Source organism: Mirounga leonina, unplaced genomic scaffold (assembly GCF_011800145.1).
Source record: "Mirounga leonina isolate KUSES-001 unplaced genomic scaffold, KU_Mleo_1.0 Mir_91, whole genome shotgun sequence".
In the NCBI taxonomy this organism is placed as follows: Eukaryota; Metazoa; Chordata; class Mammalia; order Carnivora; family Phocidae; genus Mirounga; species Mirounga leonina.
In genome coordinates this window covers 25575701-25603182 of record NW_023270839.1, presented here as the reverse complement: position 1 = coordinate 25603182, position 27482 = coordinate 25575701, and the positions used below count along the sequence as shown (strand labels likewise).

General features: G+C 36.8%; 1 protein-coding gene across 1 annotated transcript in view; it reads left to right on the top strand.

Moving 5' to 3' along the window:
* The window catches only part of FAM227B (family with sequence similarity 227 member B), a 210121-nt gene that overhangs the window by 17471 nt on the left and 165168 nt on the right, over nt 1–27482 (top strand). Inside the window, exons 5-8 of the mRNA XM_034994680.1 lie at nt 670–705; nt 1167–1271; nt 4658–4756; nt 26935–27036. Of these exons, the coding sequence (XP_034850571.1) occupies nt 670–705; nt 1167–1271; nt 4658–4756; nt 26935–27036 (342 nt within the window). The remainder of the gene's footprint in view (nt 1–669; nt 706–1166; nt 1272–4657; nt 4757–26934; nt 27037–27482) is intronic.

Here is a 27482-nt window from a genome sequence, read left to right as displayed (position 1 = left end):
TGCACCACCCAGATTCCCCGTCAAGGAAGAATCTGTTGTCCTAGCTGCTAAGAGTGCTGTTAGTGGGGCACCCTTCAGCTGTCAACCCCTTTGGGGTTGCTTCACCTATAGAGAACTTCTTCCAAAGACATACCCTTCCAGGAACCACCTACATCCAGTGACTGATCAAGTTGTGGGCAGAAAGGCCTGGCTCTTTCAACCCAATGCAGGACAACTATGATAGGCCCTTTCAGCTCTAGAGCCCCTTTTAGAGTCCACTGAGGCTGTTAGACTTGTATCATAGCTGATTTCTCCAACTTCCCAATTATGCCTCTCCCCTTGCCTTCTGTAGATATTGATCCCAAAGGCACTCCCAGTAGACATTCTGAATACTAAACTCCACCTCAGAGTCTATTTCTCAGTGAACCAAAAGTGCAATAAGTAGTTTTATATTTCTATTATAGTCCTTATCTCTCTGTTTTGTTTGTATATGTATCTGATTCCCCTATTGAACTATGACTAGCCTGAGGGCAAGGACCATCTTTGTATTCCTACCATCTAGCACAGTGACAGCATTCTAGGCTTCAGTAGGAGATACACACATGCACACACACACACACACACAATTAACTGAAGAAATTTACAAAATATAATTTAGAATTTTAAACATTTTATTTGAATGTTTTCCAGCTTTCAGATGAAATGGAGACAAAGAAGACTGTAGAGGTATTTAAAATTTCTGTTCTATAAGATTATGTATCAGGAGTATTATATAGAAATAATGTTTCCAATAATACAGATTTAGCTATAAATATAGATGGGGCTATAAGAGAGAGAGGTGGGAACAGGCATAGACGCTTTCTCCTTCTGCCTAGTCTTTCTTTATGGGTAGTCTAGCTAAAATTCTTGATCATTTGAGTTGTCAAAGTTGGTTCTGAAATATGATTTTGTTTTGCTTTTGGATTTGGCATATGAATATGCCAGGGCTCTTAATTTGAGAGAATCAGAAAATAGGAAGATTTTTTTAAAGTAGGATAAATAGTTTTCACTTATGTTAATAAATGGAAGTAAAATAATTATGTTAATGAGTTATGGTTAAATATTTATCTGTCTTCTGTAGTCCTGTCAGACGACTTTACTGGAAAGGGTAAAGTAATGACTGTTGTGTGATATTTCCCTCTTTCTAGGGTTGCACCTTCTCAGGATTCAAAACAAATGAGCTTACTCAACTACCCAGACATTTGGATGCTGAACGAATTTATCTTTTTATTTTAAAAGCCCGTAACTTTGATGTATGTAAACATTTTTATTGTATGATACATTTTGAGAATATGATTTCATGAATCAGACTTTTATTTAAAGCTATGACAAATTAGGTGATAAGCATGATTGAATTTTGAGGGCCTTAAGTCTGGCAGGAAAAGACCAGTGATGCTTAATGCTTTGATCACCAGAAAAGAATGTATTAGATTCTGTGTTACTGCCTCAGGTGTCTGAGGTTGCTACTGTGCATTGTCTTGGCATGTGACTGTAATGAGTGTTTTCCCCTCCCTCTGCCTGCTTTATCAGCTTAAGAGATTTTAGTCTGTTTATTTTGACCCCAGAATAACTTATGAGAGCCCTTCTCTACAACGCCACCTTTTTCCAAGTGTCTGGGGAATTTTTGAGTAGTATCCCTATAAGATAGCAAATTGAAAAACTGCAGGCATAGACAGTAACTAGATCATTGCCCATTGCTTGCCAAGGGTAGGATGAGAGTTGGGTGCTACCTAATATTGATTTCCCCCTTAAATATTAGGTGGTCACCTAACAAGGTTTCTATTTCTTGCAGGTTTCAACAATGTTCCTTATACCCCAGGCAGATTCCTTCCAGATAGTTCTCTGGGATGGACTTGGCCTTGGAGTGAATTACTTAAACCCCTCCTAGAAGGGGGCCAAGTCCATCCCTCACCTCCCCATCCCTCACCTCCCCATCCCTCACCTCTCCATCCCTCACCTCCAGCCTTCCTGTGCCTCTTCATTTCTCAACATAAAATCCCTGTTGTTTTCTCACCTACTATAGTTCATCAGAAAGAGCATAATCCACCATTAAACCCTGTTTTTTCACTCTCTTCAAGATGTCATGTTCCAAGAAGTAGAGTGTGATTGACCTGTTTACCCCTCAGTTAGGCAACTACAGAGCACCTAAATTGACAATTATATCTAGTATGATTCAGTAATGATACTCTGTCTTATTTTCCATACTGATAACAAATGTTTTTCAATTCTCTTTTATATTTTGTGGGATTTTGGTGAGAGTAAAGACTTAGTCTGCCCCCTTTATATGATCACCTGATCCCATTTTTGTAGAGAAAAACTATAGATGCTAATTGTAGTTATGCCTGGATCATGAGCCTATTTATTTGTTTCTCTGACTATATTTTCACAATTTCCTTGGGAAAAAGGCTTTATTGTTATAAAAAGAAATTGATAAATTATTGTTGTTAAAATAAGTTTATAAATGTTCTGGGTAATCTATAATATTCTAACATTCCATGTTCTAAGATGGTACTGTATTTTAAATATGGGTGCATGTACATCTAACACAAATCATAAGGCAATCACATAAATAAGGCATAGATGTACAGCTATGAGAAATTATTAATATGGTTAATTTGGAGGATACTGGCATTATTGAAAGAAATAGGGAAGTGAGGAGTGGAAGTAGATATGGGTAGGGGGTGGGTAGAGTATGACAAGCATCTGGGTATATCTGGGCATAGATACCAGTGTTTTATTTGTTAATACCCCTACCTGATTTCAAAAAAAGAATTTAAATTGGCTTACTATAACATGTACAATGCAATGGCATTGAAATAAATAGATAATGAAATTAGAGTGAAGAGAATATAAGTGTAGGAAAATAAAAATATCAGGAAAGGTTATTTCATAGAAATGCTTATAGTAACAGACCAAAAGATTGAATTTATGGATCTGAAACTTGGAAAGAGAAGGTTATAGGTTTACTGTTACATGAATGAAGGTATGGGAATCCATGGAATTGATGAATTCACCTAAACCCATCAAAACACATTCCTGTGCCATACAGTCATTATCCTCTGTATCACCCAGAATGGAACTGTGGCTATAGGTGATGCTCAGTAAAAATTTTATTGAATTAAAATGAGTGAAAAATGATCTATATTATAAATAAGAGGAGCAAGCTAAGCCACAGGCATACTGATATACAGGAATAGAAATTCAAGAGAAAATTAGAAGTAATTTTATCCAACCTAGACTCAATGTTAGAACCAAGTTAGATAATCTAAGTTTTAAGGTATGTTTACATTTACTTGACTCAAAAAAGTATCACACAGTCGGGAGGGGAGAGGAGAGAACCATTTAACTTTTTAAACTGGGTTTTGGGCTTCTTAGCCAATTTTAATTTTTTGGTTGTTTTGACTAAATATTGATATACTTTAAAGAACTTGAAATTTTACTGAAAAAGGAAGTTAGTGATACTAAACATAACCAAACTTAGAAACAGTTATGGAGTGTATAGTTAAAAGCATCTTTGCTTGAAATTTGCAAATAATTTAAACAAAATTATTTTCCCCCATATTTCAATTTTCTACTTTTTTCTTTATGTATTTCACATATCTTCTTTGTAATGAAAAAATACTAAATCTAAGCTGTTAAGTACTAAGTACTAAATTGAAGCTGTTACCAGTGTACTCCATACTATAATTAGTGGCCTATGGAAGACAAGTGCCCCCACAGAATATGTAAGTAATCTTTTTGGTATAAAAGTCTGCATGATGTCCTTTTTGTAGACATGTGTTGAGGAACAGGAATTCATACCTATGGATTTCATTAAAGTAAGTCTTGAACTCTACTGAATCTGGTATTTAAAAACTTTTAGTAAATAAGTAAGATAAAAATGATGTATTGAATGTGACTATTCAAACCAAGATTTACCTTATGTGACAATTTTTTATCAATTTCTTTAAGAATACACTCTGTTTGGATGGAGTCTAGACTTATGATGGGGTTTGTTGGGATAGAATTCAAAGATATCTGTCTTTAGAAATTATAGCATGTACCTTGGAGTTCGCTGTTCTTTGTCTAGCCTACACTGTCATTTTAATAGTTACTAGGCAAATGTAATTGTTGAGTATATGAAATGTGATTAGTGTGACTGATGAATTTATTTTATTTCTTTTAATTTATATATAAATTTTAAAACTAATAGTTGATTCCATTATTGAAAACTTTCAATTATGGTTGGAGCAAAATCACAACTATGTATTTATGAAGCCTGAATACTGATCTAGTATTTATGATGAAAATTTATTCTTCAAATTGAGATGTGCCTTAAGTATAAAATATATACAATATTTGAAAGACTTATTCCCACAAAAGAATGCAAAATATTTCATTAAGAATTTAATGCCCATATGTTGAAATAACATTTTAAATATATTTGATTTAATAAACTTTATTCTTAAAATTAATTTCACTTTTTATTTTTATAAAGTGGCTACTAGAAAATTTAATATTATATATATGGCACAATTAAATTTCTTTTGAAAAATGCTAGTCTATAACCACTGAATACATACTCTTTATAAAGCCTATTTGCATTAACATGTTTTATAATGGACTTTAATTTGACGTCCATGCATCTTTTGTTCCATAGGAAAAGGTTTTCAAAATCTGGAAGACCCATTTTCTCTCAGAAGCCTCTATTGCCCTTTTACATGATTCCTTTTGGTGGTGGTTTCTGCATAAATTTAAGGTATAATGTTATTTTTTCTTTATATATTCTTATGTTAATCCCCATACATTACATCATTAGTTTTAGATGTAGTGTTCCATGATTCATTGTTTGTGCATAACACCCAGTGCCCATGCAGAATGTGCCCTCAATACCCATCACCAGGCTAACCCATCCTCCCACCCCCCTCCCCTCTAGAACCCTCAGTTTGTTTTTCAGAGTCCATCGTCTCTCATGGTTCATCTACCCCTCTGATTCCCGCCCCTTCATTCTTCCCCTCCTGCTACTTTCTTCTTCTTCTTCTTCTTTTTTTTTTTCTTAACATATATTGCATTATTTGTTTCAGAGGTACAGATCTGAGATTCAACAGTCTTGCACAATTCACAGCGCTTACCAGAGCACATACCCTCCCCAGTGTCTATCACCCAGTCACCCCATCCCTCCCACCCCACCCCCCACTCCAGCAAGCCTCAGTTTGTTTCCTGAGATTAAGAATTCCTCATATCAGTGAGGTCATATGATACATGTCTTTCTCTGTTTGACTTATTTCACTCAACATAATACCCTCCAGTTCCATCCACGTCGTTGCAAATGGCAAGATCTCATTCCTTTTGATGGCTGCATAATATTCCATTGTATATATATACCACATCTTCTTTATCCATTCATCTTTCAGTGGACATCTTGGCTCTTTCCACAGTTTGGCTATTGTGGACATTGCTGCTATAAACATCAGGGTGCACGTACCCTTTCGGATGCCATTCTTTTTTTTTTTTTTTTAAAGATTTTATTTATTCATTCATGAGAGACAGAGAGAGAGAGAGAGGCAGAGGGAGAAGCAGGCTCCCAAGAAGCAGAGAGCCCGATGCGGGACTCGATCCCAGGACCCTGGGATCATGACCTGAGCCGAAGGCAGACACTTAACCATCTGAGCCACCCAGGTGCCCAAGGATCCCTACTTTTGTATCTTTGGGGTAAATACCCAGTAGTGCAATTGCTGGATCATATGGTAGCTCTGTTTTCAACTTTTTGAGGAACCTCCCTACTGTTTTCCAGAGTGGCTGCACCAGCTTGCATTCCCACCAACAGTGTAGGAGGGTTCCCCTTTCTCTGCATCCCCGCCAACATCTGTAGTTTCCTGACTTGTTAATTTTAACCATTCTGACTGGTGTGAGGTGGTATCTCATTGAGGTTTTGATTTGGATTTCCCTGATGCCGGGCGATATTGAGCACTTTTTCATGTGTCTGTTGGCCATTTGGATGTCTTCTTTGGAAAAATGTCTGTTCATGTCTTCTGCCCATTTCTTGATTGGATTCTTTGTTCTTTGGGTGTTGAGTTTGATGAGTTCTTTATAGATTTTGGATACTAGCCCTTTATCTGATATGTCATTTGCAAATATCTTCTCCCATTCTGTCGGTTGTCCTTTGGTTTTGTTGACTGTTTCTTTTGCTGTGCAAAAGCTTTTTATCTAGATGAAGTCCCAAGAGTTCATTTTTGCCCTTGCTTCCCTTGCCTTTGGCGATGTTTCTAGGAAGAAGTTGCTTCGGCTGAGGTCAAAGAGGTTGCTGCCTGTGATCTCCTTTAGGATTTGGATGGACTCCTGTCTCACATTGAGGTCTTTCATCCATTTTGAGTCTATTTTTGTGTGTGGTGTAAGGAAATGGTCCAGTTTCGTTCTTCTGCATGTGGCTATCCAATTTTCCCAACACCATTTGTTGAAGAGACTGTCTTTGTTCCATTGGACATTCCTTCCTGCTTTGTCAAAGATGAGTTGACCATAGAGTTGAGGGTCCATTTCTGGGCTCTCTATTCTGTTCCATTGACCTATGTGTCTGTTTTTGTGCCAGTACCATGCTGTCTTGATGATGACAGCTTTGTAATAGAGCTGGAAGTCTGGAATTGTGATGCCGCCAGCTTTGCTTTTCAACATTCCTCTGGCTATGCGGGGTCTTTTCTGGTTCCACACAAATTTTAGGATTATTTGTTCCATTTCTTTGAAAAAAGTGGATGGTATTTTGATGGGGATTGCATTGAATGTGTTGATTGCTCTAGGTAGCATTGACATCTTCACAATATTTGTTCTTCCAATCCATGAGCATGGAACGTTTTTCCATTTCTTTGTGTCTTCCTCAATTTCTTTCATGAGTATTTTATAGTTTTCTGAGTACAGATCCTTTGTCTCTTTGGTTAGATTTATTCTTAGGTATCTTATGGTTTTGGGTGCAATTGTAAATGGGATTGACTCCTTAATTTCTCTTTCTTCTGTCTTGTTGTTGCTGTATAGGAATGCCACTGACTTCTGTGCATTCATTTTATATCCTGCCACTTTACTGAATTCCTGTATGAGTTCTAGCAGTTTTGGGGTGGAGTCTTTTGGGTTTTCCACATAAAGTATCATATCATCTGCAAAGAGTGAGAGTTTGACTTCTTCTTTGCCAATTTGGATGCCTTTGATTTCTTTTTGTTGTCTGAGTGCTGTGGCTAGGACTTCCAATACTATGTTGAATAGCAGTGGTGATAGTGGACATCCCTGCCGCGTTCCTGACGTTTTTCCCCATTGAGAATAATATTCGCTGTAGGTTTTTCATAGATGGCTTTTATGATATTGAGGTATGTACCCTCTATGCCTATACTCTGAAGAGTTTTGATCAAGAAAGGATGCTGTACTTTGTCAAAAACTGTTTCTGCATCTGTTGAGAGGATCATATGGTTCTTGTTCTTTCTTTTGTTAATGTATTGTATCACATTGATTGATTTGCAGATGTTGAACCAACCTTGCAGCCCAGGGATAAATCCCGCTTGGTCGTGGTGAATAATCCTCTTAATGTACTGTTGGATCCTATTGGCTAGTATTTTGGTGAGAATTTTTGCATCCATGTTCATCAGGGATATTGGTCTGGAATTCTCCTTTTTGATGGGGTCTTTGTCTGGTTTTGGGATCAAGGTAATGCTGGCCTCATAAAATGAGTTTGGAAGTTTTCCTTCCATTTCTATTTTTTGGAACAGTTTCAGAAGCATAGGTATTAATTCTTCTTGAAATGTTTGGTAGAATTCCCCTGGGAAGCCATCTGGCCCTGGGCTTTTTTTTTTGGGAGATTTTTGATGACTGCTTCAATTTCCTTAGTGGTTATAGGTCAGTTCAGGTGTTCTATTTCTTCCTGGTTCAGTTTTGGTAGTTGATACATCTTAGGAATGCATCCATTTCTTCCACGTTATCTAATTTGCTGGCATAGAGTTGCTCATAATATGTTCTTATAATTGTTTGTATTTCTTTGGTGTTGGTTGTGATATCTCCTCTTTCATTCATGATTTTGTTTGATTTGGGTCATTTCTCTTTTCTTTTTCATAAGTCAGGCCAGGGTTTATCAATCTTGTTAATTCTTTCAAAGAACCAGCTCCTCGTTTCATTGATCTGTTCTACTCTTCTTTTGGTTTCTATTTCATTGATTTCTGCTCTGATCTTTATTATTTCTCTTCTCCTGCTGGGTTTAGGCTTTATTTGCTGTTCCTTCTCCAGCTCCTTTAGGTGTAGGGTTAGGTTTTGTATTTGAGACCTTTCTTGTTTCTTGAGAAAGGCTTGTATTGCTATGTACTTTCCTTTTAGGACTGCCTTTGCTGCATCCCAAAGATTTTGAATAGTTGTGTTTTCATTTTCATTGGTTTCCATGTATTTTTTTAATTCTTTAATTTCCTGGTTGACCCATTCATTCTTCAGTAGGATGCTCTTTAGCCTCCATGTATTTGAGTTCTTTCCGACTTTCCTCTTGTGATTGAGTTCTAGTTTCAAAGCATTGTGGTCTGAAAATAGGCAGGGAATGATCCCAGTCTTTTGGTACCGGTTGAGACCTGATTTATGACCTAGGATGTGATCGATTCTGGAGAATGTTCCATGGGGACTAGAGAAGAATGTGTATTCCATTGCTTTGGGATGGAATGTTCTGAATATATCTGTGAAGTCCATTTGGTCCAGTGTGTCATTTAAAGTCTTTATTTCCTTGTTGATCTTTTGCTTAGATGATCTGTCCATTTCAGTGAGGGGGATGTTAAAGTCCCCCACTATTATTGTATTGTTGTCGATGTGTTTCTTTGCTTTTGTTATTAATTGCCTTATATAATTGGCCGCTCCCATGTTAGGGGCATAGATATTTACAGTTGTTAGATCTTCTTGTTGGATAGACCCTTTAAGTAGGATATAGCGTCCTTCCTCATCTCTTATTACAGTCTTTGGTTTAAAATCTAATTTGTCTGATAGAAGAATTGCCACCCCAGCTTTCTTTTGGTGTCCATTAGCCTGGTAAATGGTTTTCCACCCCCTCACTTTCAATCTGGGGGTGTCTTTGGTTCTAAAATGAGTCTCTTGCAGACAGCATATCGATGGGTCTTGTTTTTTAATCCAGTCTGATAGCCTGTGTCTTTTGATTGGGGCATTTAGCCCATTTACATTCAGGGTAACTATTGAAAGATAGGAATTTAGTGCCATTGTATTGCCTGTAAGGTGACTGTTACTGTATATTGTCTGTGTTCCTTTCTGGTCTATGTTACTTTTAGGCTCTCTCTTTGCTTAGAGGACCCCTTTCAAGATTTCTTGTAGGGCTGGTTTTGTGTTTGCAAATTCCTTTAGTTTTTGTTTGTCCTGGAAGCTTTTTATCTCTCCTTCAATTTTCAGTGACAGCCTAGCTGGATAGAGTACTCTTGGCTGCATATTTTTCTCATTTAGTGCTCTGAATATATCCTGCCAGTCCTTTCTGGCCTGCCAGGTCTCTGTGGATATGTCTGTTACCAATCAAATGTTTCTACCATTGTAGGTTACATATCTCTTCTCCCGAGCTGCTTTCAGGATTTTCTCTTTGTCTATGAGATTCGTAAGTTTTACTATTAGATGTCGGGTTGTTGACCTATTTTTATTGATTTTGAGAGGGGTTCTCTGTGCTTCCTGGATTTTGATGCCTGTTGCCTTCCCCAAATTAGGGAAGTTCTCTGCTATAATTTGCTCCAATATACCTTCTGCCCCCCTCTCTCTTTCTTCTTCTTCTGGGATCCCAATTATTCTAATGTTGTTTGGTCTTATGGTATCGCTTATCTCTCGAATTCTGCCCTCATGATATAGTAGTTGTTTATCTCTCTTTTTCTCAGCTTCTTTATTTTCCATCATTTCATCTTCTATATTACTGATTCTCTCTTCTGCCTCATTTATCCTAGCAGTTAGCGCCCCCATATTTGATTGCACCTCATTAATAGCCTTTTTGATTTCTACTTGGTTAGATTTTAGTTCTTTTACTTCTCCAGAAAGGGTTTCTCTAATAACTTCCATATTTTTTTCAAGCCCAGCTAGTATCTTTAAAGTGATGATTCTGAACTCTAGATCTGACATCGTACTAATGTCCGTATTGAGTAGGTCCCTGGCAGTCGGTACTACCTCTTGTTCTTTTTGTTGAGGTGATTTTTTCCGTCTTGTCATTTTGTGCAGAGGAGAATAGATTAATGAGAGAACAAAATGCTAGCAGAGTAAGAACATCCCCAGAAAATATACTCTAAACAAATCAGAAAAGACCTGAAGCAGTGGGAAAAGAAAGGGAAAGAGAGAAAAAAGAAAAAGAAAAAGATAAAGATAAAAACAAACAAAAACAAACAAAACAAAACAACAACAACAACAAAAACCAGAATGTGATCAAATATGATCAGGCTGGTATATAGATCAGTGCCACACACTAGATTTTGGGTGTATTTTGGTCTGATAGAAGAAAGTGCCTCCCAAAATTTTAAAGAAAGAAAAACTTATATATGTACAAAAATAAGGGTTGATATGATGAAGGAATGGAATATGACTGTAAAGATGGAAATTATAAAAAATTTTATAAAAGGAATTGATAAGAAGTTGTTTGAAAAAAGAAAGAAGAGGATTTAAAAAAAGAAAAAAAAAGGAGAGAATGTGATCAGGCAGGGGAGTAGAAAAAACCATATACTAGAGATTTAGGGTATATCTTGATCTGTTAGAAGAAACTATCTCAAAATTTTAAAGAGAGAACAACTTATATATATAAGCCAAAAATACGGGTAACTACTATGAAGGGATAGAATATGACTCTAAAAATGAAAAATAAAAATATTTTTTAAAAAAGGGATTGATAAGATGTTGGTTGAAAGAGGGAAAAAGAAAAATCCAAAAAAAAAAAAAGAAAAGAACAAAAGACAGTTAAAAAAATTAACTTTAAGGACTAAAGAATCATGGTAAAAAAGCCATGAATTCTATGTGCAGTATTCCCCTAGCGCTGGAGTTCTGCCCTTCTCATTGATCGGTAAACTTGGTCTTGGCTGGCTGTTCTCGCTGATCTTCTGGGGGAGGGGCCTGTTGCCGTGGTTTCCAAATGTCTTTGCCGGAGGCAGAATTGCCCCGCCCTTGCTGGTCCAGGCTAATTAATCTGCTCGGGTTTGCTCTCCGGAGCTTTTGTTCCCTGCAAGCTTTCCGTACAGCTTTGGAGGCGGAGAGTGAAAATGGCGGCCTCCCAATCTCTGCCCCGGAGGAGCCGAGAACTCGGGGCCCCGCTCCTCAGTGAGCCCAGAGAAAAGCTGTCAGTCACTTCCGTCTCCCCGGTCTCCGGCTGCACTCCGTGCTCACCCGGCCTGTGACCGCGCGTTTCTATCTCTGGCACCCGACCCCGGGTGGAGTCTCCAAACCCAGCAGATCCCTGCGGTGCACTCCCGCGTGGCTCCTCCCGGGGGAGGAAGGTGAGTCTCCCCGGATCTGCCGCTTGTGGGGTCCCTGCTGGAGGAGCAGGGGCCCGACTGTGCCGCGGATCACGGTTTATGGCCACCCCGAGCTGAGAGCCCGCGCCTGGGCTCCGCCTCTGCAGCCGGCTTCCCTGGTCCGTTACCGGGAGCTCTGCCACACTCAGGCACCCCTGGGCTTTCTGTGACCCCGAGGGTCCTGAGACCACACTGTCCCGGAGGGTTCCACCCCCCGCTTAGCCACCAGAGTGACGTCCCTCGGCGGAGCAGACTTTTAAAAGTTCCGATTTTGTGCTCCGTGGTTCTATCACTTGCCAGAAGCGGCTGACAGAGGCCCCTCCCCCGCCGTCTATCCTCCCGAATATCACCTCAGATTCACTTCTCCGCACGTCCTACCTTCCAGAAAGTGGTCGCTTTTCTGATGAGAGAGTTGTTGCTCTTCTTTTCTTCGATCTCCTGTTGAGTTTGTAGGTGTTCAGAATGGTTTGATCCCTATCCAGCTGAATTCCTGAGAGGAGATGAAATCCAGGTCTCCTACTCCTCCGCCATCTTGCTCTGCCCCTGGTATAATGTTATTTTTTAAACTTCTTTTTTTAAGTTGATTTGTGGCACAGTTAATTTTTTAGTAGAGGTGGCACTGATACAAAAAAATATTTTTCTAGATCCTTTCACAGAACTTGGATTTTTAGTATTCCACATATGTTAGAAATCCCGTTTAAAATCTAGAGTTCTTTCAGAGGAGTTAAAACTTCAAAGATACTGAGTCTTCATTAATCAGAAAAAGATCAGTGAAATCAAGCAGTGTATTGAATAATAAAGTTGTAGCTTAACTTAGTATTATGATGTGCTGACAAACAGCTAAACAGAAAACCCACTGCAAATCAGCGACATTGAAGGAGGTTTCATTTGGAAAATAGTCTACAGAGCAGATGGAGAAAGGGTCTTTACTTGATTCGGAAAGGTAGAAAACTCTGATTAGGATTAAGAAAAAAAAGACATCTGGTTATTTGGGAAAGATATCTGGAAAACAATAGGAGAATGAAAATAAGCAGCACATGAGTCTTATGGTAGAGAATATGTGAGCCCGGAAAAAGTGGTGAATACCAACCATTATTGTGTGGCTTCTGGATCTGATGAGTGGAAGATAAGGGTAACCGCAGGGATCACATAAGCCTTAAGAAGGTGTGCCACCCCATCAAGGAAGCCTGAAAATAGACTCCACTCTCCACCTTTCCCCAGCTCAAATTACTCACACAAATCTGCTTATGGATTGTCACAGGAATTTTACACCATGAAGAAATTGGTACAAACCATTCAGTTGGTGCTTTATGTTAGAATAAACTATAGATTAGACTAACTCTAGGTTAAGAATATCTGTCCTATATTTCTGATATTGTTAGGAGCTCTGGATGAAGCATAGGAAATGGTATATCAGAAATATAAAGATAATTGCTGAGGAAAATTTGTGAAATCAGGAGTTTCATTACCTGAAATTTCTTTCTCTAGATCTGGATCCTCAATTTATGTTTTTCCATGAAAACAGAGAAACACTACATTCCCACTTAAATCCGTTGAGATTATATATAACAAGTTTTTGAAGAAAACATAATTTAGCAGTGTTCTAGTTATTTTTTTTGTCAGGCAATAATAGGATTTTATTGCTTTGAACAAACACAGACTTAACACAAAAATGTTAATGACTCACTACATTTATAAGATTATTTTGGGAATAACAAGGAATTAGAATTTTTTATCATTTCCTTTTTTTTTTTTTTTAAGTAGGCTCCATGCCCAGCAGGGAGCCCAGTGTGGGGCTTGAACTCACAACCTTGAGATCAAGACCTGAGCTGAGATTAAAAGTTGGATGCCTAACCAACTGAGCCACCCAGGTGCCCCTAGAATTTTTTATCTTTAATCAAACTATTCTCTAGAAACTAGTTTTCTGAAATTAAAATGTAATAACTTAGTAATAATTTTAAAACATTATAATTTAATAAGATTTCTAGTGTCATGATTTTTGACATGTTTCAAGAAGCAATATATTCAGCTGGATCAGTGTTCTGCTAGTGTTCTAGGGAACTGAAAGGGGCAATTTGGGGGTCCAGATCAAATTGAAGCAAACTTTCCATTATTTAACTAGAACTCTTCCTCTTTCATCTGTTTAGTTCATTGCATTTTATCTATGATTTTATTTCTAAGAGGGTTTATTGTTAAATATATATATGATATATATAAATATATATGTTAAAATGGATGCAAAATACGTAAGTTCTATCTACTTTGGAAGAATAAATAGTACTGGTTTTATACCTGGAATATAGTAAAACCATGAACCACTTGTTCAATTTAGTTACCAAGAGTATAATATGAAAAAATATATAATCATACTCTAGAATATAGCATGCTTCAGTATGGTGGCTCTAAAAGTTATTTCAGTGATTGTTATATGATTAATATAAAACCAAATTTCCTTTGTTTATTGCCCATGATTTAGTGATAACTTGGTCTAGTAGAAAAAATACTGAAGTTGGATCCAGAAAACTAGAATTTAAATCTTGTTTTCCCAAGTTTGAGACTTTGGGCTAGTCAAAAAATCACTCCTGAGCTTCACTTATCTCATCTCTAAAAAACAAAACAGGTAGAAGATAACATATATCCTGCTTTTTTCCCCTAGGGTTGTTGTATTAAAAGTGACATGAATGAGAAGACACCTAGTAAACTATGAAATACTATATAAATGTAATATGAGATTCAATATAATAGAGTTAAGAGATCTGGCTTTCAAAAACAAGTTTACCCAGTTAGTAAATGATGTGACCTAGAATAGTTATTTACTTCTCTAAATCTTTCATAAATAAAAAAATCACCTACTTTACATGTTTGTTGGGTTAAATGAGAAAGTACATGTAAAGTTGTTTGTTTATATGGAGCTACATATATAGTAAGTGTTCAGTGGATGTATCTATCATCACCATCATCATTGTCATTATTATTATTACTATTATTATTATTATATTTTTAGAACACAGTGTTCCAAAAATCGCTGGCCAATGTATAGGCTAATGACAAAAGTTTCCCTGATGATGTTTGACTAGAAGAATTTTAGTAATGATATTTCAATATGCTTAATGTTTTTAAAAATTGCCCTTGAGACTCGGGCTTCCAAAAAGACTCAGAAAGCTGGAAAGCACATCATTCCCATTCATATAACAACAAAGAAAAGCCATATAACCTATAAAATTAACAACTTTTTTGAATTCATCATATAGAGTAGATTTCAAAACAAAGAATGTTGCCAGGGGAAAAAGAGAGTAATTGTATGATGATAAAGTGGTTGATTCATCAATATAACATAACAATCCTAAAGATATATGCACCTAATAAAAATGCTTTGAAACACATTTAATAAAAACTTTTAAAACTTCAGGATAAATGGGAAACTTCATAAGTACACTTAGGTGTTTCAATACCTCATTCTCAATAATTAGTAGACTATACAGAAAACCAATAATGATATAGAAGACTTGAGCAATACTGTCAACCAGCTTAATTGATCTAATTTGACATTTATTAAATATTCCTCCCAACAACAACAGAACACATTAAATATTTACCAACTACTTTCTGGACTAGGAAAACATCCTAATAAATTTAAAACTAATTTAAGTCAAACACAGTATGTTTTCAGACCAAAATGGAATTATAAATGAATCAACAGAAAGCTATCCAGAAAATCCTCAAATATTTGGAAACTAAATAACACATTTCTCAGTAACTGTGGGTCAAACCAGAAATCAATAGAGAAGTTGGAAAGTATTTTGAATTTAATGAAAATACACATTAAAATTCGTGGGATGTGGGGTGCCTGGTTGGCTCAGCTGGTTAAGCATCTGCCTTTGGCTTAGGTCATGATCTCTGGGTCCTGGGATCAGGCCCTGCATCAGGCTCCCTGGTCAGTGGGAGTCTGCTTCTCCCTCTCCCCCTCCCCCACTGCTCATGCATTCACTCTCTCTCTCTCTTTCAAATAAATAAATAATTATGTTTTAAAAATATAAAATAAAATTTGTGGGATGTAACTCAAGCAGTATTTAGAAATTTAGAGGACTAAAATAACTATATTAGAAATAAGATCTCAAAAACTATGACCTCAGCTTCTATCATAAGAAACTAGAAAAAGAGGAATAAAATAAACCCAAAATAACCAGAAGAAAGGAAATAATAAAGATCAGAGAGGCAACTAATAAAAGGAAAAACTGAAAAACAAGAAATTAGAGAAAATCAATGAATCCAAAAGCCGGTCCTTCAGGAATCCTAAAAAGAGGTGATTTCAGAGGAATTGGAAGTCTCTGTTTCACAGACAGTAAGCATAGCAGAAATAAAACCCAGATACAGCTTAACACTTAATTGACTCAAACCCCTAGAGGCTAATAAAAGAAGAAGCACACCTATATCCAAGCATAAATACCTCAGTTTTTACTGTCCTATGAAGATGTCCAGGTCTCAAACAAAAATTACAAAATACATGAAGAAGGAATGGAATTGATGAGTTGTTAGGTATGAAAATGTTCACCTTAACAAGATAATGCCAGATTGTTTCCAAACTGGGTGTACAAATTAATACTCCCATCATTAATGTATAAGAGTTCCTAAATAACCAAAGGTCAAAGAAGAAATCACAAGAGAAATTATAAAATACCATGAGACAAATGAAAACAAAAATACAACATAACAAAACTTATGAGATGTCGTAAAAGCAATGCTAAAAGAAAAATTTATAGCTGTAAACACATTTTAAAACAGTATCTCAAATCAACAACCTAACTTTACACATTAAGGAACTAGAAAAAGAAGAACAAATTAAACCCTAAACTAGCAGAAAGAATGAAATAATAAAGATTAGAATGGAGACAAATAGAGAATAGAAAAACAATAGAGAAAATCAACAAAACAAAAAGTTAGTTCTTTGAGAAGATCAACAAAATTGACAAAACTTCAGTTAGATTGACTAAGAAAAAGACAAAGGACTCAAATTACTAAGATCAGAAATTAAAGTGGGAACATTACTATCACCAAAGAAATAAAAAGGATTATCAGAATACTATGAACAAATGTGTGATAACAAAATTGGATAACCTATATGGAAATGGACAAATTCCTAGAAACATGCCATTTTCCAAAACTAAATCGTGAAGAAATAGACAATCTGAATAGACCTATAACTAACTAGTAAGGAGATTGAATCAGTTATCAGAAACCTCCCAACAAAGAAAAGCCCTCTACCAGATGGCTTCACTGATGAATTCTAGCAACATAAAAAAATTAATACTAATCTTCTCAAACTCTTCCAAACAATCAACAAGGGAACATTTCCTAACTCATTCTATGAGGCCAGCATTTCCCTGATACCAAAGCCAAAGATACTATAAGAAACAAAAAAATCTACACACCAATATCCTCTTTGATGAATATTGATGCAAAAATTCTCAACAAACCACTAGCAAACTCAATTCAGCAGCATATTAAAGGATTATATACTCTGACCAATGGGATTTATTCCCAGAATGCAAGTATGATTTAATATATGTTAAATAGCTTGATCTAATAGATATGCTGGTAACCTGAATACTCAACAGCTGCAGGACACATTTTCTTTTCAAGCATACTGAAATATTTAGCTACTAAGTTATTTATTAGATTTTATTTATTTATTTTTGAGAGAGAGACAGAGAGTGAGCAAGCACAAAGTGGGAGGGATGGGCAGAAGGAGGGGAGAGAAGCAGACTCCCTGCTGAGCAGGAAGCCCAATGTGGGGCTTAATCCTAGGACCCTGAGATTATGAGTTGAGCCGAAGGCAGAAGTTTAACTGACTGAGTCACCTAGGCGCTCCCATACCAAAATATTTATTAAAAATGACCATACCATCTTGCCGTTTAGTCTCCTGTGGAGGTATTTATGGTATGGGCACTAGGTTGACTTATATTAATTAAACATATATTCTGGAACTTTCTGTTTGAGATCATTTCTATTCTTCATACACGTTAAGTATAGATTGTATAGTTGAAGCATGCTAAATTTCTTGACTACTAAGTTACATATATATATAGAATCTCATTTAATTCTAACACAACCCTGTATCTTAGAACCACTGTCTATTACAAACATTGCTAACTATTAATATTTATTATTTTTGCTATTTTGTCCTTCCATTAACTTATTACACAAGTATGGGAGCTCTGTTGGGTCTTAGAAGATCTAGATTTTGGTCTGGCTCTCAATTACTTAACTTGTATAATCTTAAACCTCGTAATCTTTCTGACCATTAATGCAATCACTAAAATAGAGGGATTTAAGCTAGGTGGTAACCAACTTCCATTTTAGGTCTAAGGTCCTATGCATTTATAAATCCCAGCTCGTTTGGCTTGCCAATTTTGTAGAAAACTATGACTAAATTTGATAATTTTTGGTGTTTATTACCAAAATTGATTAATGCCAGTTTGTGCTTCTATAAGTGACATTATGGATAAATTTGGACTCTTTATTTATTTTTTTTTAAAGATTTTATTTATTTATTAGAGAGAATGAGACAGAGAGCATGAGAGAGGGGAGGGTCAGAGGGAGAAGCAGACTCCCTGCCGAGCAGGGAGCCCGATGCGGGACTCGATCTTGGGACTCCAGGATCATGACCTGAGCCGAAGGCAGCCGCTTAACCGACTGAGCCACCCAGGCGCCCTGGACTCTTTATTTTTATTACTTAATTCATGTATGTAGACTCTAATTCACTTTTGCACTGCTTAATAGAGCAAGAATTCAGGATGCTAGTGCTTTATTTTAAAGTTTTTATTTTAATTCCAGTTAACATAAATGTTATATTAGTTTCAGATATAGAATATAGTGATTCAGCAATTCCATACATCACCTGGTGCTCCTTACAATAACTGCAGTCCTTAATCTCCATCATCTATTTAACACAACACCCCAATCCCCACCCCTCTGGTAACCATCAGTGCTCTATAATTAAAAGACTGTTTCTTGGTTTCTCTCTCTGTGTCTCTTATTTTCCCTTTGCTCGTTTGTTTTGTTTCTTAAATTCTACATATGAGTGAAATCATAGGGCATTTGTCTTTCTCTGACTGACTTACTTCACTTAGGATTATACACTCTAGCTCCATCCATGTCATTGTAAATGGCAAGATTTCATTTTTTATGGCTGAATAATATTGCGTTGCAATATATCACATCTTCCTTATCCATTCATTGATGGACACTTGGGCTGCTTCCATATTTGTGCTATTGTAAATAATGCTGCCATAAACACATGGGTGTATGTATCACTTTGAATTGTGTTTTTGTATTCTTTGGATAAATACCCAGTCGTGGGATTGTTGGATCATAAGTTGGATTAACTTTTTGAGGAACCTTCATGCTGTTTTGCAGAGTGGCTGCACCAGTTTGCATTTCCACCAACAGTGCAGGAGGGTTCCCATTTCTCCATATCCTCTCCAACACCTTTTGTTTCTTGTGTTGTTGATTTTAGCCATTCTGATGGAAGTAAGGTGATATGTCCTTATAGTTTTGATTTGCATTTCCCTGATGGTAAATGATAATGAACATCTTTTCATGTCTCTGCTGGCCATCTGGATGTCTTCTCTGGAGAAATGTCTGTTTATGTCTTCTGCCCTTTTTTTAATTGGATTATTTGGTTTTTGGGTGTTGAGTTTTATAATTTCTTTATATATTTTGGATACTAACCTTTTATCAGATATGTCATTTGCAAATATCTTCTCCCCTTCTGTAGGTTGCCTTTTAGTTGTGTTGATTTTTCCGTTGCTGTGCAGAAGCTTTTTATTTTGATGTAGTACCAATAATTTATTTTTGTTTTGTTTCCCTTGCCTGAGGAGATCTATCTTCTTTGCAGAAATGTCTGTTCATGTCTTCTTCCCATTTCTTGATTGGATTATTTGTTCTTTGGGTGTTGAGTTTGGTAAGTTCTTTATAGATTTTGGATACTAGCCCTTTTTCTGATATGTCATTTGCAAATATCTTCTCCCATTCTGTCAGTTGTCTTTTGATTTTGTCAACTGTTTCCTTTGCTGTGCAAAAGCTTTTTATCTAGATGAAGTCCCAATAGTTCATTTTTGCCTTTGTTTCCCTTGCCTTTGGAGATGTGTCTAGCAAGAAGTTGCTGTGGCCGAGGTCGAAGAGATTGCTGCCTGTGTTCTCCTCTAGGATATTGATGGATTTCTGTCTCCCATTTAGGTCTTTCATCCATTTGGAGTCTATTTTTTTGTATGGTGTTAGGAAATGGTCCAGTTTCATTCTTCTGCATGTGACTGTCCAATTCTCCCAACACCATTTGTTGAAGAGACTGTCTTTTTCCCATTGGACATTCTTTTCTCCTTTGTCAAAGATGAGTTGACCATAGAGTTGAGGGTCCATTTCTGGGCTCTCTATTCTGTTCCATTGATCTATGTGTCTGTTTTTGTGCCAGTACCCTACTGTCTTGATGATTACAGCTTTGTAAGAGAGCTTGAAGTCTGGAATTGTGATGCCACTGGCTTTGCTTTTCTTTTTCAACATTCCTCCGGCTATTTGGGGTCTTTTCTGGTTCCATACAAATTTTAGGATTATTTGTTCCATTTCTTTGAAAAAAGTGGATGATATTTTGATAGGGATTGCATTGAATGTGTTGATTGCTCTAGGTAGCATGGACATTTTCACAATATTTGTTCTTCCAGTCCATGAGCATGGACGGTTTTTCCATTTCTTTGTGTCTTCCTCAATTTCTTTCATGAGTATTCTATAGTTTTCTGAGTACAGATCCTTTGCCTCTTTGGTTAGATTTATTCCTAGATATCTTATGGTTTTGGGTGCAATTGTAAATGGGATCGACTCCTTAATTTCTCTTTCTTCTGTCTTGTTGTTGGTGTATAGAAATGCCACTGATTTCTGTGCATTGATTTTATATCCTGCCACTTTACTGAATTCCTGTATGAGTTCTCGCAATTTAAGTTGAGTCTTTCAGTAGTTACTCTGAATGTAAATGGGCTAAATGTCCCAATCAAAAGGCACAGGGTATCAGATTGGATGAAAAAGCAAGACCCATTGATATGCTGTCTGCAAGAGACTCATTTTAGACCCAAAGACACCTCCAAATTTAATGTGAGGGGGTGGAAAACCATTTATCATGCTAATGGACATCAAAAGAAACCTGGGGTGGCACTCCTTGCATCAGACAAATTGGATTTTAAATCAAAGACTGTAGTAAGAGGTGTAGAGGGACACAATATCATACTTAAAGGATGTATCCAACAAGAAGATCTAACAATTATAAATATTTATGACCCTAACATGGGAGCAGTCAATTATATAAGGCAATTAATAACAAAATCAAAGATACACATCAATAATAATACAATAATAGTAGGGGACTTTAACACCCCCCTCACTGCAATGGACAGATCATCTAAGCAGAAGATTAACAAGGAAATAAGGGCTTTGAATGACAGACTGGACCAGATGGACTTAACAGATATATTCAGAACATTCCATCTTAAAGCAACAGAATACACATTCTTCTCTACTGCATATAGCACATTCTCCAGAATAGATCACATCCTGGGTCACAAATCAGGTCTCAACTGGTACCAAAAGATTGGGGCCATTTTCTGCATATTTTTGGACCACAATGCTTTGAAACTAGAACTCAATCACAAGAGGAAAGTTGGAAAGAACTCAAATACATGGAAGCTAAAGAACATCCTACTAAAGAATGAATGAGTCAACCAGGAAATTAAAGAAGAATTTTAAAAATTCATGGAGACAGGGGCGCCTGGGTGGCTCAGTTGGTTGAGCATCTGCCTTTGGCTTAGGTCATGATCTCAGGGTCCTGGGATTGAGTCCCGCATCAGGCTCTCTGCTCTGCAGAGAGCCTGTTTCTCCCTCTCCCTCTGCTTTTCTCTCTCTCTCTGTCAAATAAATAAAATCTTTGAAAAAAAAATTCATGGAGACAAATGCAAATGAAAACACAACTATTCAAAATCTTTGGGATGCAGCAAATGTGGTCCTAAGAGGGAAATATATAGCACTACAAGCCTTTCTCAAGAAACAAGAAAGGTCTCAAATACACAACCTAACCCTACACCTAAAGGAGCTGGAGAAGGAACAGCAAATAAAGCCTAAACCCAGCAGGAGAAGAGAAATAATAAAGATCAGAGCAGAAATCAATGAAATAGAAACCAAAAGAACAGTAGAACAGATCAACGAAACTAGGAGCTGGTTCTTTGAAAGAATGAATAAGATTGATAAACCCCTGGCCAGACTTATCAAAAAGAAAAGAGAAAGGACCCAAATAAATAAAATCATGAATGAAAGAGGAGAGATCACAACCAACACCAAAGAAATACAAAAAATTATGAGAACATATTATGAGCAACTATATGCCAACAAATTAGGCAATCTGGAAGAAATGGATACATTCTAGAGAAGTGTAATCTACCATAACTGAACCAGGAAGAAATAGAAAACCTAAACAGACCCATAACCAGTAAGGAAATTGAAGCAGTAATCAAAAGTCTCCCAACAAACAAGAGCCCAGTGCCAGATGGCTTCCCAGGGGAATTCTATCAAACATTTAAGGAAGAATTAATACCTATTCTTCTGAAATTGTTCCAAAAAATAGAAATGGAAGGAAAACTTCCAAACTCATTTTATGAGGTCAACATTACCTTGATCCCAAAACCAAAGACCCCATCAAAAAGGAGAATTACAGACCAATATCCCTGATGAAAATGGATGCAAAAATTCTCACCAAAATACTAGCCAATAGGATCCAACAGTACATTAAGAGGATTATTCACCACGACCAAGCGGGATTTATCCCTGGGCTGCAAGGTTGGTTCAACATCTGCAAATCAATCAATGTGATACAATACATTAACAAAAGAAAGAACAAGAATCATACGATCCTCTCAATAGATGCAGAAAAAGCTTTTGACAAAGTACAGCATCCTTTCTTGATTAAAACTCTTCACAGTGCTAGGGATCGAGGTACATACTTCAATATCATAAAAGCCATCTATGAAAAACCCACAGCGAATACCATTCTTAATGGGAAAAAAAATGAGACCTTTTCCCCCAAGGTCAGGAACACAGCGGGGATGTCCATTATTACCACTGCTATTCAACATAGTACTAGAAGTCCTAGCCTCAGCAATCAGACAACAAAAAGAAATAAAAGGCATCCAAATCAGCAAAGAAGAAGTTTATTAATTTTATTGATTTTTTTTTTTCCCTAAGAATCAGCTCCTGGTTTCATTGACCTGTTCTTTTTTTTTTTTTAGTTTCTGTATCATTTATTTCTGCTCTAATCTTTATATTTCCTTCCTTCTGCTGGTTTTAGATTTTGTTTGTTGTTCTTTTTCTAGCTCCTTTAGGTGTAAGGTTTGTTTATTTATTTGAGATTTTTCTTGTCTCTTGAGATAGGACTGTATTGCTATAAACTTCCTTCTTAGAAACACTTTCGTTGCATCCCAAGGTTTTTGGACTGCTGTGTTTTCATTTTCATTTGTTTCCTTGTACTTTTTTTATTTCTTATTTTATTTCCTGGTTGATCCATTCATTGTTTAGTAGCATGCTATTTAACCTCCATTTATTTGTGGTCTTTCTAGATTTTTTCTTGTGGTTGACTTCTATTCTCATAGCATTGTGGTCATAAAAGATGTATGGTATGACTTCAATCTTCTTAAATTTGTTGAGGCTGGTTTTCTGGGCTAATATGTTATCTATTCTGGAGAATGTTCTGCTTACACTTGAAAAGAATCTGTATTCTGCTGTTTTAGGATGGGATGTTCTGACTATATCTGTTAAACCCATCTGTTCCAGTACATCATTCAAAGCTATTTTTTCCTTGTTGCTTTTCTGTCTATATGATCTGTCCATTGATACAAGTGGGGTGTTAAAGTCTTCTACTACTATTATATTACTGATTAGTTCCTTTATGTTTGTTATTAACTATTTTATGTATTTGGATGCTCCTATGTTGGGTGCATAAATATTTACAATTGTTGTATCTTCTTGTTGGATTGTCTCCTTTATTATTGTATCATGTCCTTCTTTGCCTCTTGTTACAGCCTTTGTTTTAAAGTCTGTTTTGTCCTATATTTAAGTATTGCTACTCTGGCTTTCCTTTGACATCCACATCCTTTGCATAATAGCTGTTTCTCCATCCCTTCACTTTGAATCCGCAGATGCCTTAAGTCTAAAATGTGTCTCTTGTAGGCAGCATATAGGTGGGTCTTATTTTTTTTATCCATTCTGTCACCCTATGTATTTTGACTGGAGCATTTAGTCCATTTAAATTTAGAGTAACTATTGATAGATATGCATTTGTTGCCATTTCATTACTTGTTTTGTGGTTGTCTTTGAAGATTTTCTCTGATCCTTTCTTGTCTTTCTCTCATGTTTTGGTGATTTTTTTAGTGATATATTTGGATTTCTTTCCCTTTATTTTTGGTGTATTTATTAGTTGTTTTGGCATATTGTTACCATTAGGTTTGCATATAACTTCTTCTGCATATATCAGTCCATATTAAATTGATGGTTGTTAAAGTTTGAACCTATTCCTCCCCTCCACCCACATTTTAGATATATTGTATCATGTTTTATACCCTTGACTATTTTTTATAGAAATATTCATTTTTATTACTTTTGTGTTCCCTGTTTTGTGTTACACTGTCACTTTTGGTCTCTCCTTTCCACTCAGAGTTCCCTTTAATATTTCTTGCAGGGCTGATTTAGTGGTCACAAACTCCTTTAGTTTTGGTTTGTCTGGGAAACTCTTTATCTCTCCTTATACTCTGAATGATAGTCTTGTTGGATAGGTATTCCTGGCTGCAGATTGTTCCCATTCAGCACTTTGAATATATCATGCCACTCCCTTCTTCTGGCTTAAAAAGTTTCTGTTGTAAAATTTCCTGCTAACTTTATGGGTTTTCCCTTGTAAGTTACTGACTTCTTTTGTCTTGCTGCTTTTAAGATTTGTTTTTCTTTATCACTATATTTTGCAAAATTAATTACAATATGTCTGGTGTGGGTCTGCTTTTATTGATTTTGATAGGAGTTCTTAGTGTCTCCTGGATCTGGACATCTGTTTCCTTCCCCAGATTAGGGAAGTTTTCAACTATTATTTCTTCAAATAAATTTTCTGCCCCTTTTCTCTCTTTTTTTGGGACTCCTATAATACGAATATTATTGCATTTGATGGAGTCATTGAGTTCCCAAGTCTTTTCTAGTTTTGCATAACTTTTTTCTTTCTTTTGTTAAGCTTGATTACTTTCCATTAATCTGTCTTCTCTGTCATTAATTCATTCCTCTGCTTCTGACATCCTGCTATTCATTCCATCAAGCGTGTTTCTCATTTCATTTATTGAGCCCTTTATCTCCACTATGTTATTTCTTATCTCTGTGTTAAGGCTCTCACTCATATCTTCCACTCTTTTCTCAATTCCAGTGAGTATCCTTATGATCATTGTTTTAAATGCTTCATCAGGTGTGTTACTTATATCTGCTTTGCTTAGATCTCTGGTTATGGCCTTGTCCTGTTCTTTCATTTGGGATAAATTTCTCTGTCTTCTCATTTATCTACCTCTGTGTGTCTGTTTCTCTGTGTTAAGAAAGTCAGCTATGTCTTCTGCTCTTGAAAGTAGTGACTTTATGAAGGGGAGACCCTAGAGTGCGCTGCAGTGTAGTGTCCCCTGTTCACCAGAACCTGGCACTTAAGGAGAGTATCCTATGTGTTTTGCTTATAACCTGCTGTTGTGTTTGAGTCACGTTTCCTTTCTGTGCAGTCATCTGTACTGACTCTGCCTGTTGTGGGCTGTGCTTCCTCTCCGTGGTGTTAATGGGACTCAGGCAGGCCAGTTCTGAGGGGACTTGCCTGAAGGGGAAATTGGAAGTGGGGCAGCAGTGTTAGCAAGATTTGCATTGGGCCACTAGGCCTATGCTGGATCCCCCAACATGCTGCTTTACCTGGGAACTGTGTGCCAGGGCAGCCGGGAGCATAAGGCTGGGCCCAGCATGTGATGGTGGCCAGGGGCATGCAGCTACGCATGGCGTGGTGGCTGGGGGCATGCAGCTAGGCATGGTGTGGTGGCTGGGTGTGGCACACAGCAGCAGTTGTGCACCTGGCAGCTGGACAGGGCACACATGCAGCTTTAACAAAATTTGCCCTGAGCCCTGGGCCAAGGCTATAAGTGTCTTTATAGCCTTGCCTCCTGCAGGTGGTTTTGTATTTATGCTGGGGAGTGGGGAAGGAAAAGGCGCCTGCCAGCTCCCTCATTTTTGGAGAAGTCTACCAACACATCTGAAGTCAGTATGAACAGATCTGTTTCCCATTTGCCCCCAGCATTGTGTAAACTGTCATTTTTATGTTGGCTCTTTGCACAGGCTGCTGTCCCTTTAAGGGTGATGACTCAGCTATCACTTGACCTCCTGGCTCACCCAGTGCTGAGTTAGGTGACTTTTAAAGCACTGGTTATCAAACAGGAGGAATTCAGCCCTTTTAGTTTTTAAAGCCAAATGTTATGGAGATTAGTTTTCCCTGTGTGAGCTGCCTGTTGTGAGGGCCCATTTCTCTGCCCTCTTCAGGCAAGCAGCTCCCTCCCTCCTGAGGGCAGTCTCTCTCTATCTTTCTGACCTTCCTAATGTTTCAGAGGCAATTTCTTCTCTAAATTTAGTTGTAGAGTTTGTTCTGCCATTCTTCAAATTGAGCTCTGGTTTACTAACTTGGATATGGATGATAACCTAGCTGTAAATGTGGATGGGGTGAGCTCAGGAATCCCTACTATATCATCTTCCCAAGCTCATCCTCTCAGGACTTTACTATAATATTGACATTATTATTATCTATACATTTTTTTCTTCTTACAACATATTTACCATGTCTTAGTTTAGCCATCATGTCACAATTTTACTAGTTCTGGCTGTGGTTGTCTCATCCTAGTAAGTGCTTTAATTTCATACTGAGTTACTGATAATGATAGAGTTGGAGTTGATATATAGGACAAGAGAAAGTAATAATCATTGATTGCCTCTACATGCCAGCTTTAATGCAGGAACCTTCATTAACTCATCAAATGTGTGCTTTCTGTGTGCCAGGCACTGTGCTAAGTGCTTGAATTACAAAGCCAAACTAAACATGATTCTTGTCCTTATTTTACTACATATGTATATTTTACATACATTTGGCAGATGAAGAAACTAAGACTGATTAACTAGCCCAGGGTAAGGCAACTAATGAATAATAAAGCCAGTATTCAAATTCAGCTCTGCATGGTACCAAACCCTTGCTCATTCTCACTGCAGCAACTGATCTGCCTTTTAAGAATAAATAAAATTACTGACATTATGTGTACAAATTCCAACTTTAAATTGTAACATTTATGTTTTTAATTTCATACATGTTTTATTTTTTAAGCCTGACAGAGAAAATCAAGATTCCTTGTTCGACAGAATTTCAGAAAGCTATGTGATACTTTTCATGAGCATCCCTACAAGTCGAAAAGATGCATTCCTTCAGGTAAACATAGAAATTAACTGGTTACACTAAGCATTTTTAGAACAAATGAAATTTTAAAAATAGTCATTTTATTTAAACACCTATTAGAACATATTTTGTTACTTTGAAAGCAAATTTCCTGAAGTAAAGTAAGTAATGGTCATGTTTTAAAAGTTATGTTTCCCCCTCATTATATTGTATTCCATTGCCTAAAAGTCTTACAGAATCTCCTTAGTGTGGTATAGGTATTTTGTTTGCATATTGATAATTTGAAAGCCACTATCTTATTCTGTGTATATTCTTGGTTTTTTTTTTACCTATAAAATTATCATTTTTCTGTAATCATCAAGAGCTGTAATCATCAAGACAGTAGGGTACTGGCACAAAAACAGACACATAACACCATACACAAAAATAGACTCAAAATGGATGAAAGACCTAAATGTGAGACAGGAACCCATCAAAAT